At 39.1% G+C, this 15,817-nt stretch overlaps 1 protein-coding gene across 1 annotated transcript in view; it reads right to left on the minus strand.

Annotated features, from left to right (window-relative positions):
- The window catches only part of ptpn4a (protein tyrosine phosphatase non-receptor type 4a), a 52,430-nt gene that overhangs the window by 28,238 nt on the left and 8,375 nt on the right, over nt 1-15,817 (minus strand). The window contains exon 2 of the mRNA XM_077536367.1: nt 6,506-6,660. Coding sequence (XP_077392493.1) covers nt 6,506-6,643 — 138 coding nt within the window. The 5' untranslated portion in view covers nt 6,644-6,660. The remainder of the gene's footprint in view (nt 1-6,505; nt 6,661-15,817) is intronic.

Here is a 15,817-nt window from a genome sequence, read left to right on the forward strand (position 1 = left end):
TTTCTTTAGGTACATGTTAAATATACAATATCACATATTGCATGTTTTTCCAATATCGTGCAGCCCTAATATATATGTAAACAATTGTACATATACAACAACATAAAATCACATTTTTTAACTGACAACATTTTTGTTTTTACCAGTATTCAATTTCCAGTATTCAATTTCTCTGTTTGAAAAGGGTGCAGGAAGAAGTAAAGACTATATGCGTTTCTATTTCCCAAATATGAAGACATCCTTTTTTTTTTTTTTTTTTTTTTTTCCCTGATGATTCTCCTCTATATTGTGGCATCCACGATACCTAGCACATTATTTTCATTACACAGTAGATTGCAAATCATTTACGGCATATGCATCTTTGCTATACTGCACAGCTGACTCATTAGTGTTCTCACTCACGTTTGTGTCGTTACTGGTAAGTGCAGACTTTAAAATGGGTCACAGCATGCATTTCGATATCATGCCTGCTGAACGCCAGAGCAGTGGAATGTCTGGCGATTTATGTCTGTGTCTACACTGGAGTGGGTTGAAAACACATAATTTTGGATTTAAACTGGGAAAAAAAAAAAAAAAAAAAAAAAAAAAAAAAAAAAAAAACATTTTAGATGTGGCAACCATTATTGGCAGGGGTTACATTGGGAAAAAAATGCAAAATATATTATATATACATACATATATACATACAGTATATATAATATATAAATATATTCTTAGAATAGTGGCTGTTCACTTATTCGCCAAATTTCACATAGACACCATTCAACATACTACCATTTGCCATGAATAACACTGCCTTCTTTCAATGCATTTTTCTATAGCTTATTTAATCTTTTTTAGTTTGAAAGAAAATGATATAAGATGGCACACTATTTGCCTCAAACATATTTCCACAAAGGCCTCCTTCCTTTTTTAAGGCTATTCATAGGCATTCTTACTGCTTCCACATTGTCTGAAGCAGCTTCCCCAAGTCAGACGTGCAAACGCTCAGAGCTCCTTTTTATTTCTTGTTCACAGGGAAGCCTCCGCCACTCCGTGTATGTGTGTTGGAACAAGCGTGGCAGTTCTAAAAGCATGAGGGGGAAATGTGCAAAGGGAGCGAACAGTCGTGCATTGTTAAAAACTGAGGCAAGAACAAGGGCGAGCATGTCCACGCATTCTTTCTGCTCTTTTTCACAACAAACTTTTGAGCGCAAACTCCGTGTTCTGTCGGGACGGCGGGCTGGAGCTAAGCATGACATCAAACGGAAACTAGGGGAAGAGTAACACAAGACAAACAACAAGGCCAAGAAAGATGGTGTGTGTCTGTAAGAACATAGACTGAGAGAAAGTATGAAGACAGAGAGTTACAGAGGAAAAAAAGACAAAAGTGAGCAACGACGAGAAAAGGGGTGATTGACGACGCTGCTGAATGAGACAAACGCTCTTTGTGGTTCTCTTCATCAGTCTACCACAATCACTGACACAAATAGTGTCTCCGTGCGTGAGAGCGAGGAGACGAGACACAGACAACGTACGCGGTGACAGAGGGCATCCGAACTGCAAGGGCAAATAAAAGATTGTGACACAAAAGGGCTCGTCTTCACTCAACCAACACGAAGTACAACTTGCGGGAAAACTAAAAGGCATACAAGTACTTTGTATGTCACGCTTCATAATCACAACTGAATGCTGTGCTTCTAATGCTTCTTTTTACTCTTGAGTAGAACTCAAAAAACACACACAAGCACATACACAGCTCTTGGCAACAAGAGCCGGGCAAAATCTTTAATCACCAAATCTGTTTATTAGCCGTTCCGGAATTTCCATTGACATCACAAGATGAGATGATTACGACAGTTGTCTGATGAAGATAATTAGTTACAATTACTGTGAAATACACTTACTTCAATTAGCTTGTTCAGGCTATCCCACCAGTATAATTCCACATGAAACATTCTATTGTTTTTTTTCCCCTTCACCATAAAACAATAAAACACCAAATAATAATAGTTTCAAATAATTTAACATAATCAACAAAATCAACAAAACGGTGGGCTCGTAGCTAGTATATCCACCTAACATGTACAGTATGTTTGGGTCATTGAAGATGAAAAAGTGTCCTGACTGTAGGTTTTAATGTGAGTTAATGGTTGTTTGTCTATAGTTTACCCCATTCTTTCACCCAAAAGTCAACGGGGATGGGATCCAGCCCACCTGGGACCCTAGTGAGGATAAGTCGTAGAGAAAACGGATGGATAGATAGATGGATGGAAAAATCTCAACAAAAAAAAACTAAAAAGCTCCACCTCAAACTGTATTTTTGCAGTTTTAAAGAATGAGCGGCCAACTCATTCATTGAGAAAGATCTTGGTTCACTTTTGAATGTGCAATATTAATCTCTGCATGGCTCCATTATAATCGCATTTGAGCTACTTATTCAGTACTGCACGGTGGAACCACTCAGATCAAACACAATCAATTCTATCACTGTTCTACTTTAAATTTGTTCAGATTTCAAAATTTCACTTGTTCATGGTGGGAAACTGAAAGTAGCTCAAGGTTAACCTACTCCAATTCTAGAACTAAATTGCGTCTGCAATGTTTAGTGGAAAGGCGAATGAATGGTGATCACATTTGCCTCATTAAATACGTGTTCTTCTTCTCTTTTTAGAATCTGAATCCTAATAAGTATTTTAAGGACTTTTCAAATCTGGAATTCTAAAAGTCACACTTTTTAGATGATTATAAACATTATTGTATAAAATCTTTAGTAGTAAATATTAGGAGGAGGCTACTTAAAATGTCAGACAATATTGTGAATCATTAAAGGAAGGCTCCTTTAATTTTACATGTATGGCTTGATTGGCAGTAAATAGTTAGTATAGCTACGAAACATGCATAAGAGCTGAAGAATACACTCCTATATTGATTTATTTAACTTTTTTCAACATAGAAGTACTTCCGTGTTGCAACGCCCCCGAGTGGTGACGTCACTAGTGTGTATACTCGCTTGGGGAACAGTAGTTCACGCAGACATAACAACGAGGAAGACACAAACGTCAGTTATGCCTTACTGTATTGCAAAATTTTGCAAGGCGTCGGCAAGGAAAAACCCGCGAGACCCCCCCCCCCCCCCAAAAAAAAAAAAAAAAAAAAAAAAAAAAAAAAAAAAGCTACTTGAGTAGACACTGGTTTGTTTGCTAAGTGCTGTCAACCTCCCGAAGGACAAGCAGGCTTGCGCGCAGCGAACATTTCAGGCATGAGGACTTCGAATATATGTTACAATTTGAGATGGGGTACGCCACACGCCTAATACTAAAGCCCAACGCAGTACCGAGTATCTTTAAAGAACCAGACGTGGGAAATAATCAAGCCGATGGAGGAGCCGCAACTGCTAGCAACACGGAGCCTTCACTCTCACAACAGCCGACACAAATCGAGGTCTTACTACGGCCACTGAAAGATCTCGGAGAAGCGAAGCAAATTTAAAGCGAAAGGTAGGCATGTTTCGGGGGTGGGGGGGCATTGGTTATTATACTGCACGGACTGTTTTATTTCATAATTCATTTGAAGGTGGCCAACGCAGGGGCACGTCGGCACGTTACCGTAATGCACAGTATTAACAATCGTTGGGGCGGCTGGCTTGACTTCGTCTTTTCGAGTGGCGGCTGGCCTGACCGCAGTGGGACGCTACGCAAAAAAGAAAAAAAAAACAGCTAGGGGAGGTTGGGTGCTGTAACGACGATACATTTAATTTTACTATTTTTTCTTTTTCCTGAAATATTTCGTCAGTTCCACACGTTTTGCATTGCTCGTACTGTGTGTCACTTTACCTGTTGGATATTTGCTCCTCCAAGACTTTTCTTCTTCACATCTTTCATCGCAGCCAAAGCTACCCTGAGAATGTCTATTTAGTATTGCCATGTTGAATGTCTGATGTTCCAGGATGCAGTTGAGATTGTCCGCAAGGAACCGATCCTCGAGTTCTTTCATTTCCAGACAGCACACATTCATTAGCGGATTGTCCATTCCTGCAGCTCCCGCACGAGCACCACTCACCCCCCGCCTGATTCACTCGTTCGTCAAAGTTTATTTTGTGCCCGAAAAGACCATCTGGCGCCACAACTTTCACATCCAAGGCAGACTTTCCTTCGGTAGTGTTATTTTGTCGTGTTGGCTCGAAGCGATAAGGTTTAATCCTTCCGGGTTTGACGCTAGATGCACGGCTGCGTTGCATAGTGCTTCCATAGTGTAGCGTTTACACACTAGTGACGTAAACATCCGGGTTATTTAGTCACGTGTAACAAACATGCCGGCGTTCGATTCATTTTAACAATGGTTTAAAAGTTATTAAATGTACATAAAAAAATAATCACGTCACCAAATTAATTATTGAAAAAGTAGCAACTTTTTGCTGCTAAAAATGGATCAATAAGTAAAGTGTCCCTTTAATAAGAACTAAGGGGGCCGTCACTACCAAATCTTTTTAGAATTACGTAACTTCCGGACTATAAGCCGCACCCAGTACATTTCTTAAGGAAAAAGCATTTTGTACATGCATAAGCGGCACCTGACTATAAGCCGCATCTGCCCACATTGAAATATGAGATATTTACAAAGAAAGACGGTACACAGAAAGAGTTTTCAAAGGTTTAACAATATACCTTAGCTTTTCTTACCAAACAGTTCCAGTAACACAGCAGCAATACGGTTGTAACACAGTACTAACAGGGCTGGTTAAAAATAACATACCGGTAAAAGTCACTGAGACGTCTTGTATTTTCCATGGTGAGGGTCTGTTCATGCTAATTTTATCCATGCACAAAGCCCAAAGGTACATTAAACTTGTGTCTTCCTCGACACATATATTCCACCTGTCTCATTCTTACCTTTTCTGCTTGAGAGCCCCTGACGGCCATTTAAGAAATGCATAAATTAGCCGCATCATTGTATAAGCCACAGGGTTGAGAGAGTGTGAAAAAAAGTCGTGTCTTATAGTCCGGAAATTACGGTAACTAACCTATCGATAATCCCATCAAATACTCAGGAAACCGCCTTGCCCCTTGTTTCAAGGTATAAATTTTTGTATCAACCAATTATTGTGGTCGACTTAGCCAAATCCCCCCGCCAAAGTCTCAAATAATCAACAGTGATTAAATGTAATTTAAGCAAATTTGTTATTTCACAAGTCCCTTATTCCTTAAGGAGTAACTCTCAGGTTCACAAAGGCTGGTGATCACTGCTGGAGATACTGCATTGGCATGGATTCTCTGTGGAAAGAACCATTTAAGGTCCAACAGACCACTCCGTCTATTCAACGCGTGTGTGCGTGTGTAGTTAAGAGTGTGCACGCGCACATGTGTGCGTGTGTACGTTTCCACCCCCACTTTCACCACTGACGCTTCTGTTTCCATGACAATAAGCAAGTGCCTCTGGATTTTCGCTCGCCATTAGAATGAAGGCCGGTCAACGTTAGGATCAATAGAAGTATTGTGGCTCTCAGGATGGCCGGTCTTTCCAGGAAGTTACTGCGGCTGCAGGGGTCTGATCAATGACACTGACAGAGACCGAGTCATTCATTCAGCTCCATGAAGGGAAGGGGGATTGCGGGGAATCGTGAGCAGGAAACAGAGAGGTTGAGTGGTCGACCTAATACATTTTTATTTAGCTACTCTGTGATTGTGCGATGAAGTAGACACGTCCTTTCATCAAAAACCTAATGAAATGTACATTGTGCTTGGCATTTGATATAACATTTTTGTGGGGAAATTGAAATTCCCTTCTTAAAGCTATTCCTCTTTGAAGACACAGGAAGAAGCTCAACAGCCAAAGGCGTAGGCTTCCTCTTGACAACACACCCCCAGCACCACCTGGATCAACAACTTGCACGGGAACATCCTTCTATACTGTCTAATTCAAAATTTGTTTTACAATGAGCACACAGATGTGCGTTCTGTACTCAGACACACACATAGGGCCATGTCGACAACGGGAAGTGAGAAGTGATGCGTCTTGAGTAATGATGTTAAACGAATTGTGCATGTTTTGTGAGTCACAACAGGGATTTTTCTTATGAGGTAGTCATTCTATTACAACAAAGGGGGAATTACATTTGTTCTCGCGTCTGGTGATAGACTGCTGTAATATCAGTCGCCGCCAAATTTACATCCAATTTTATGTAAGACTCCACTGGCTGTAAATGTGAGAAACACAAACAGACATGCAGACAGATTTAAACCCAGCATCGTCACTCTCCCCATCACTGTTCTTAATCAACCACAGAAATCATTATTTTGCGGCATGTGATAGGGCAACCAGCATAATAATACACAGTATATTTCTAAAGTCAAAACAAACAACAGCTCTGGAAGATGCAGGTTAGCATAGACCGAACGTGTTTAAATACAATGGGGAATACTTTTTGTAAATACAACTATCTTATATGAACTCAAGCAGTATTATTAAGGCGGGAGGACCTACTAGTATCTCCAAGCTGAAGGTGAAGTTCCACTGAAGTACTTACGCTGACTTTAAAAGCCTGGACGGTGTTGTCCAGCAGCAGTACGTTGCACACAACCTGTGTGTGGTGCCTGTCTCGCTCCAGCTCCGTCGCCCGGACATTGTAGGATCTGCCAGCAGGCAAGCGGAAGCGCGCGCTCATCACGCTCCTACCAGGGTCTGTGAAATTAAAAACACACACACGCATACAACAGGAACGGGAAGTTGGTGATGAGTGAAACAAAATCATAGCAAATAAATACAACTACAAATTGCAGTGTCATTAGGGCAATGTCTGATCTGTGAACAAAAATGATTGTATATGGCACCTTGCCATTGCGATAAAGCAGCAAATCCATATAAAGCGTGATGATGGTGTGTGCATTCCATCCCCCATCACAGCAAAATAGCTAGAAACAAGATCATACAAGCAAAGACTTGCATGCTTCATGTCTAAAGAATGTCAACGAGTACCAAAGAAGCAGCAGATTCCCTTTCAGAGAATGTGGAAAATACACTGCCACGCAGTACAACAGCACTTTACTAAGGGCTACTTTGAAATAAAATGCCATATAAACGAAATACCAAAACAGATTTGAAATGTTGTTAATCTTCTAGTTTCATGATCAAGCAAGTGAGGAGCATCATGTAAAAAGAAAAATGTTTACATCAACATGTTTATTGCGCAAGAAGTCTATTGATCCATTCATCCCTTTGGGTCCCCTACTGGTTGCCAGCCAATTGCATTAGATACTAAATAGCCGTAATAATTTGGGACACTTGCAAAGTAATACATGAAGCATGTGAATCAAAAAAAAAAAAATCTATTGGTACTTGATAGATGTGTTTGCGGTACTGTATTTTAATTATTTTTAACATAGATTTTTCTTTTATCAACAGTTAAGTTACAATGACAGTACGATTTTAATACAAAATGTGACATTGCCGTGTTTCCAGTAAAGGGAAATATTCCTCCTGCAGTTGGCTGGGTTTGGCTCGAGCTCACACAAAAACCATGAGGACAATCGCTAAACAAATTGAATGGTCGGATCGAATGAATAGGAAACAGCACCGAGATTTGCATAACGCCAAGAGACAATTAAAAGGTCAAATACATAGCAACACAAATCCAAGTCGGAAAGGTCATGTTTACGAAAAGTACCAATGTGACAGCAATTACATGGAAACGCCATTCTTTTATCAGTGATCAATATTTTCAAATTGCCACGGGCACACAACATTTGCTGTGTACACAAAGAGAAAGCTTTGCCGGTCAGCATGCGAAAGCACCAGGAAGCAAGATGAAGGGAAGGCAGAGATTGAAGCACTGCTGAATGCTGAAAGAAGGAAAGAGCGGACACACTACTATCAGTGGCTCGTAGTGGGATACATAAATGATGAGGCCTGACATACAGGCTGGCTCACCTTCCACTGCTCTCTTCTTGTCCGAACAGTTTTGTACTGTCCAGCTTAAGACAAATGCATCACATATTCACTGAAGAATGCGTGGATTTAATTACACTGCTTTTCCAATGATAAATCTGTATGCTGTATAAAATGAACTAGCACAATTCAGTGGCGGTGGCCCATTTATATGACCTGGCCTTAGTAGGGCTGGGTACTGCCAACAACCTCACGATACGATACATATCACGATACGGGGTCATGATACAATACGTATCGAGATACATATGTATCCCCATACTTGATCTTCAAGGTGATACATATCCCAATATTTTAGATTATTTACAATATTATAATATTACAAATGATCCCCAATCGGAAATAAGTATCCGAGGCGGACGAATGACCATGCAGTGAAATGTGTTCATCATTTGCAATATTTGCCATAATAATGGGCCTACAAAGACCCATTCACTGCAAGACAGTTACAGCTTTACAGCTTTCTTCTTCTTTCTTCTTTATTCTTCTTTATTCTATTCTACACTGCTGTCAGATTTTGATGCTCCCTGTGTCCTATTCCATTAATCTACGTATTCTATTGTAACAGCAACCATTTCACAAATGTTGTTTCAAACTGTTTTATAATTTTGCACTTCACTGTAGAATTCTCTTTGCCCTGCTGAGCTGGACAAGACAGCCACAGTGTCACACTCCCCAGAGAGAAGGATCTGGTGCTCCGGAAACACGCTAGCATTATTGCTTCCTGCTTAGAAACTGTGTGTGTGGGGGTGTGTGTTTGTGTGTGCGGGGGGTGTGTGCGTGGGGGTGCGTGCACGCGTGTTTGTGTGTCCTAAGACCCAACAGTCTTGTTCTCTGCTGGACACCTCCAGCGCTCTCTCAGTTTATCGTAAACACAGACAGTCCTGCAACCATTCCGGTCTGCGGGAAGTGAACAACACGCTCATATAAATACATGTATACTGTCACATATCACCATGCACACAAACACCAAACAGCCCGATCCGAATAGTTCAAGCTTACAGCCACTGTAAAATACCTAAACATTGCAAAATGGTGTGTCAATCAAAACAGTCAGTCACCCAGCCAACTATTCTACCCAGCTGCTAAAGAATCAAAGTCTTCAAAAGAAATTACGCAACAAAAATTGTCTATTCAAGTTGCTGAAATTCACTTGCACCATACTTTTTTTTTTTTTCTTAAGGGATGAGCCATGAATTGTATTGTTTCCGGAACAATTGAAATGAAACTAGGCCACATACAAACAGGTGGTCAACTGCACTTCTACCAGTGAGGGATCTTACATGGCTGATGAGTTTTCACAGTTATTAACAAAATAAATGTGAAGAAAAAGTTGTTCATGTAGCTCTTTTATAATACAATATATTTATCTAAATAATTATAAAACAATATAAGTGAAACACCCAAACGGGGTCGCCAACGGGGAGTAAAAAATTCCCTCTCCTGATTTTCCAGCCAGTGTGGGCACAACACTGTGTGTTTGTCTGTATCCGCCAGAAAGTCACATTTAACTTGTAAACTTCCACATAGACAATAACACAAGCCGCCGGTATGCACACCAAAAGAAACTGCCAAGCAGTCCAACTTAGAAGGGTTAGTGGGAAGACTATAACTTCTCTGAGGAGCTCAGAAGCCAACAATAATACTTTTTATAATTTCCTCAGGAAGGGGAAGCAGAGTTTCCGAGTACACTGCACTAAGTGACGAAGCTTTGAACAAAATGGATCAAACATATCACGGTAACAAACTAAAACTCGCTAAACACTAGGGGTGTGAATTGCCTCGTACCTGACGATTCGATTCGTATCACGATTCACAGGTCACGATTCGATTCGATACCGATTAATCCCGATACGAATTTATAAGTCGATTGTTGCGATTTTTTTTCATTCAAATTTAGAAAATACTAATCAGTAAGCTTGTAGAGTGTAAGATTTATATGAAAATGTATTATTTATTTATCTGAAATTTCAGTCTTATAGAGGTTGTAATCTGTTTCATGTTTAAACAGCATTAAAATAAAATATTAAGGCTTAATGTTCCGTTCATATAACATTCTTCCATGCTTAAGGTGTGAATCCTAAAAAAAATAAAATAAAAAATAAAAAAAATAAAATAAAAAAAAATCGATTTTGCCTATTATTGAATCGATTCGAGAATCGCGCGATGTAGTATCGCGATATATCGCCGAATCGATTTTTTTTTTTAACACCCCTACTAAACACTGAGGTGGGGTTCAGTATAGTTCGGTATACCGAACATCAAAGGATGCAACAATTTAAACCACTGAATCTAGACACATGAAATGAGCCATGTTGTAAAGTTCAGTGACAGCCACATGTAGCTAACTAAACTCATCCACATGACCAACTGTGGCTTTTTAAATTTATTGCAATGCCAGCAATCTCATGGCTAGGTTTACATTTCACCCTTGAGGATAAATGTTTAATTTTCATGAACATTAAAATGACAATTGTGTGATTGAGTCCAATCTTGATTCTTGAAACTTTTCTTGTTCTATTTCATCCCTCTCCGTAACTGTCGTTTTGTTACTGACAAGTGCTTTTCTTAAGACTACACAGCTGCCACTGCAATGCACTTACTGGATAATCTAACAGCTCACCTAACTTCTTTGGTTAAGGTCTGAAAAATATTGGTGTGCGTATGTACCCCGCTTAAAATAGTTGTGTACAAGATCACATTTGGCCATGGGGGCATAAATTGAAAAGAAGATAAGCCAGGCAGCAGGCATACAAGACATGTTAGGGCTTCCGCTTTATGTTTTAAATGCATTACACAGCTAAACAAACAACAAGGTAGAACGAGGCCCTGTATGGAATGACCTGCTGCAGGATTCACTGACTAGAACACACGTTTGATGCTGTACCTCGTGACTTTCACCAAGCTTAATATTATATGGGCTGTGCAAGTTTTGCCATTTGTAAAGTTGCCCCTAGATACCTCAAAGGTCGTTGCTATGTTTGGTCTGATATACTGTATGCACTTTATTGGTTGGCTGTTGCTTAAAAGTCAGCCAACATTAGAGTTGCAAGACAAAAACGAAAATTATGTGGTTAGAACTTACAGTATATGTTTTAAATACTGTATCTTGGTGTGCTGGCCTAGTACACTGTATTTGAAAGGAGTAATCTTGTTAAAAACATTGAAAGAAAAACATGGAACCTACCAAAATAAAGATTAGATTTCTTCTTTCATCAAAAAAAAAAGTGTCTCTCTATCTGTTTCAGTTTTGCAGCAATTAGCATATTCAAGTTTCATCATTATTTACAAATCTGGTTAGAATTGTGGGGAAACAGCTTGTTTTCAACATGGCCCTGGTTGATCTCTTATACTCTGCCTCCACCTGCTGGCCGTTTTTTAATTACTACCAATTTTTTCACTCATTCACTGCAGTTGAGAGGCTGCATCAATGCCTTCTGTATGTTCCAACATAAAATAAAACAACAACTTAGAAGTATGTCTTTGGGACACTTGAAACCGTATTTATAGACCGTATTTATACGTTTTTGCGAGCAAATGAGTTAAAGGCATTTCCACTCATGACATTCCGATAGTTTGTGATATAAGTGTTTTCAGTTATGAACGTGGTCACTGAATGAAAATGAATTGAACTCATATCTCAAGGCACAACGACTGTATGTCTTTTCCAATGGTCATTCACACTGCCAAATGGAATATAAAAAACACAACTACTGCATGGTTTACTTTGCGCCATAATCCCCTTCACTGTCAAGATGACCCAGTAGTCCAAAGAAACGGTTAGTACTAAGGCAAATGCTAAATCAAAAACAATCTCATCAAAGTATAGCCTATTTTGACCACCTGCTTTCCACTATATACTTCTTTCTTAGAAACTTGTGATAGTCTAATCTTGTTTTTTTTTTTACTGAGAAATAGAATTAGGTCGGGATATAGCATCAAAAGGTGGATGGGGAAAAGAATACTTGGAAACAGCTTTCATCAACAGCCTTATCCTCAGGTCACACAAGTCGTCCAATACTTTCTGTGAGTGTGTTCTGTTTTGTTATTTTGTCAACGCACTCAAACTCATCCATGTATTTTTTTAAAAACAAATTTCCTCATAGGGCTGTGGGTGGTCTTCAGAAGCCAATCCCAGTCAACTTTGGGCGAGAGCTAGGGTATACCCTGGACTGGCTGCCTGTCAGTCATAAACTAGAACTCATCTAAATTTTAATTGCTTACCTTTGAGTCATTCTTTCAAATTTTGTTGACCTAAAGGGTCGATCTTGGGTTACTAAAGCAATCAAGAATTATCCAATGTAATCAATTTACATAATACAGACGCAGGAGTACAATTCTAACAGACCTATCAATGGACAGAATTTTGTCTAAGCACCCACTGTTGGGTGAAATATTTTGTCACACATTAATATGAGGAGCACAGAACTGGGTGGGAAAAACACACCATTGCTCGGGGTTGAACAACCAGATTAATCAGTGACATCTTTCAGAATTTTTTCAGTTGTCATCTCGCTGTATATGCCTCCTAACGCACACTCACTCACTTACTCTGGACATCAATCCCATTCAGACACTCGCTCTCATCTGTTCAACATTCAGATACCTTTATTGCCTTGCAGACGGTTGCAAATTGTAAAACTGACACTAATTTCTGCAACAAAACTGCAGGGTCGCTAATTGCTAAAGTAAGAGTTAAAAGAGGGGGTAATGCTCCACAATCACGTATTGCAAACCTTCAGTTATTGGATTGTTGCAAGATCTTATAAGATCTGACTGTCTGTTTGTGAGACCACTAAAGACTGGGTATCAGTCATTTTCTAGCAATAATAGTTCCGTGACAGTGGTGAGTTAAAACAAACAAAAAAATAAATCAGTATTCATTTTGGGTTAGGATTAGGAAAGGTTGTGTTTATGTATTAGCCCAATTAAAATAACATGTTGTGTAGGAGGGGTTTGAGGGCATGTCTTTGTACCACTGGTTGTACAAAGAGTCGAAGATGAAGAGATGCATGTGGGTGGAATACATTTTAATGGGTAAACAGGACTAAAACAGGAAAGCATGGGATTAACCTGAAAAGCAAGCTAGATGGTAGCCACTAGTTAAAAAAGAATGCAGAGAAAGCTTTTTTTTTCTTTTTTTTTTGTCCTTTAACAGAAGGAAATTTGTGTCTGGAGTAATCCTGATTCTTGGCCACAATTTGCAGCATGCCCATTACAAGGTGCATGCACAGCTTCATGTGTTAAACAGCTGATACAAATCTCCCAGCACTGGGCTTTCTTAGCAAAGCTTTATTTCTGCTGGCATCATTCAACCGGGCCAAAGTCCTGACTCAGAGGAACAGCCTTTATTTTATCAGTGCTGGCACAGCTTTGACACCAAATACTGCGTGGCATTTAAGAAGCTTACCCAACGTTGAATCTAAATAGTCTGACTGGCCAGGGTAATGACTGGTCACAAGGATAGTGTCATTTTCATGTGCATTATCGTGTTGATATTTATGTTCATGCTTTTGTTTGCACAATTGAAATGTAACCCCTACTTTTAAATACGTTGAAAAAATACATATGACATCTAAAATGCTTGTGGTTTAAGTTGCCTGTGACATTACAGGAATTAATATGCACCTACTTTATGTCCATACAAATATGCAGTTCAGTAGTTTACATAAATCTGCATTACAATTATAGAGGCATGCACATATACAGGAAAAGGTTTATACATTGCGGCATTTTTGCTTGTTTTTAAATGAATCTGACTTCACACAAGGTGAGTGCAGCATCTGATCGGAACCTAGGCGAACCAATGAAACTGATTCAATTCCATATTAAAGTTATTATGCAAAGCAGGGCTGCACGATATTGGAACATCATGCGATATGCGAAAAGGTTGCTGAATATAGCGATAGATATTGCAATATTTAACGTATATCTAAAGAAATTACATTTTTATTACATATCTAATAAAATAATTTCATTTTTTCATGCAGCAAAATAAGCAAACGCAATATAATCTTAGTTGATAAATTGTAATGACCTCTCGATAATGTCCAACTATTGGATGGTGGTGCACAGTTTAGTTAGCGGCTGACTGGTCAAATTCAGATAAAAGCATAAAATTTCATATGAAATTTATTGCATGTCTTTGCTATATGCATATTGCATGAGCCAATATCACGATATCGATATTTTTTCGATATATTGTGCAGCCCTAATGCAAAGGAAATACTTTAATCCAACAAAGAAAGCCCCTTTCCTATTGAAATTTGAAAGTCAACATAATGAGGATAACAGACACAGAAAAAGGACATCATCCAAATAGCATACTAATATCATTGAGATGTGGAGGTAATCCTTCAGCTTTTAGATTTGCTGATGTCACACAAGATGATAATTTAATAAAGTATAACATTTGACATATAAGGGAATCTTCTTCCCAGATAGAAGATTTCCATTCCATTTAATTTTAATGAAGCTAAAAAACAAAAACAACAACAACAACAAGTGCAGCCGTACTAAAACATTCTGATAAAGAACATTCCCAAACAGCAGCATCTGAGAATGTCCCTTAAACAGCCTGAGGACCAAACATGACCTACAAAACTATAAAGCAGCATTATAAGTCGGTTAGCTCCTGTTAATCAGCTGCTAGGCTAACGTTTAGTAGTGCTAAAATATGCAAAGACAACACGGGCCCGATGATGTATCCCGTATAAAAGTGTCCAAGAGCTGTTATGCATTGTCCTCTTTCTTAGCGGCTCTCTGATGGCACTGAGGCGGACAGAGAGCCGGCAGAACTGCTGTGAGTCAGCCAAAGCCGGCCCCCCGCCTCACGCTGAAATCAGAGAAACCACAAGAATGTAACAGCTTCTGTTATTATCCCTCCCTGCTGCCTCACGTCCTGATAGCCTGCCCCACAGCGAGGCTGCCTGTTTCCCTACTTGTCTTGTTCTCTCACTCCCATCTCTCTTTTGCGTGCACACACACACACACACACACACACTCACTCACCCCATACATACACAAATACAACCTAAATCACACCAATGCATTTTGTTTCCCACTGTGAGTGGCTCCAAATACAAGGTGTCCGACACACAGTATACCAAACAGATCAATGGGCTGAAGGAATACGAGCTAGAAACAGTCTTCCCACAGGCACTGTCCAAATTTAATGTGCACGCGCACGTCGTAGCATTTGTCATCATTTAAAGAACCATGAAAAGTGCCCAAAATTCTAAGAGCAGTGGATTTCTACGAAAAGCAGAAAGAGTTCATCATTTATGTGGTGCATTAACTGCATTAACTGAGCATTTTATTAATTATACACCATTTCTTTAAATTGGACTTTTCAATCTAATTTACTGATTTTCTACATTGCTTTGTGCTTCGGTGTCATACTAGACAAGAATGTAAGGGTTTTTTGGGTTGTTTTTTTTTGTAATGTTGCTAAGAAATAACACGCAGTGGCAAGGATGGGTTTGACTACATTTCCACAATTTAATATGGGATTTTTTTTCTTTGCAAGAAGATAAACTGTTTGCAACCATTAAAACTGTTTGCAAACGTCTTTGCTATCTTTTGCAACATTTGATTCTCTACGTCAAGACTTGTCTTCTTTCTGTTCCTTTTCATTCAACAAAGAAGAATGTTGTTTTGTATTGTCTTTTTTTTCTTTTACAAATTAATGAAATAAATGATTGAAATGAAAAAAAAAAAAAAGACATGCACACACTCGCAAACCTTTGTCGCTCAGTGACATACAGGATTAACAAGGAGTGAAAGTAGGTGCACGCTGCAGAGTGTCAATGTATTTATTTTTTATCACAATTTGTTGGCTTCGAATTACAAGACTGTAAGAGTTCCTGTATGAAACCTGAAGGTGAACTTTTTG

Source organism: Festucalex cinctus, chromosome 11 (genome assembly GCF_051991245.1).
Source record: "Festucalex cinctus isolate MCC-2025b chromosome 11, RoL_Fcin_1.0, whole genome shotgun sequence".
NCBI lineage: Eukaryota > Metazoa > Chordata > Actinopteri > Syngnathiformes > Syngnathidae > Festucalex > Festucalex cinctus.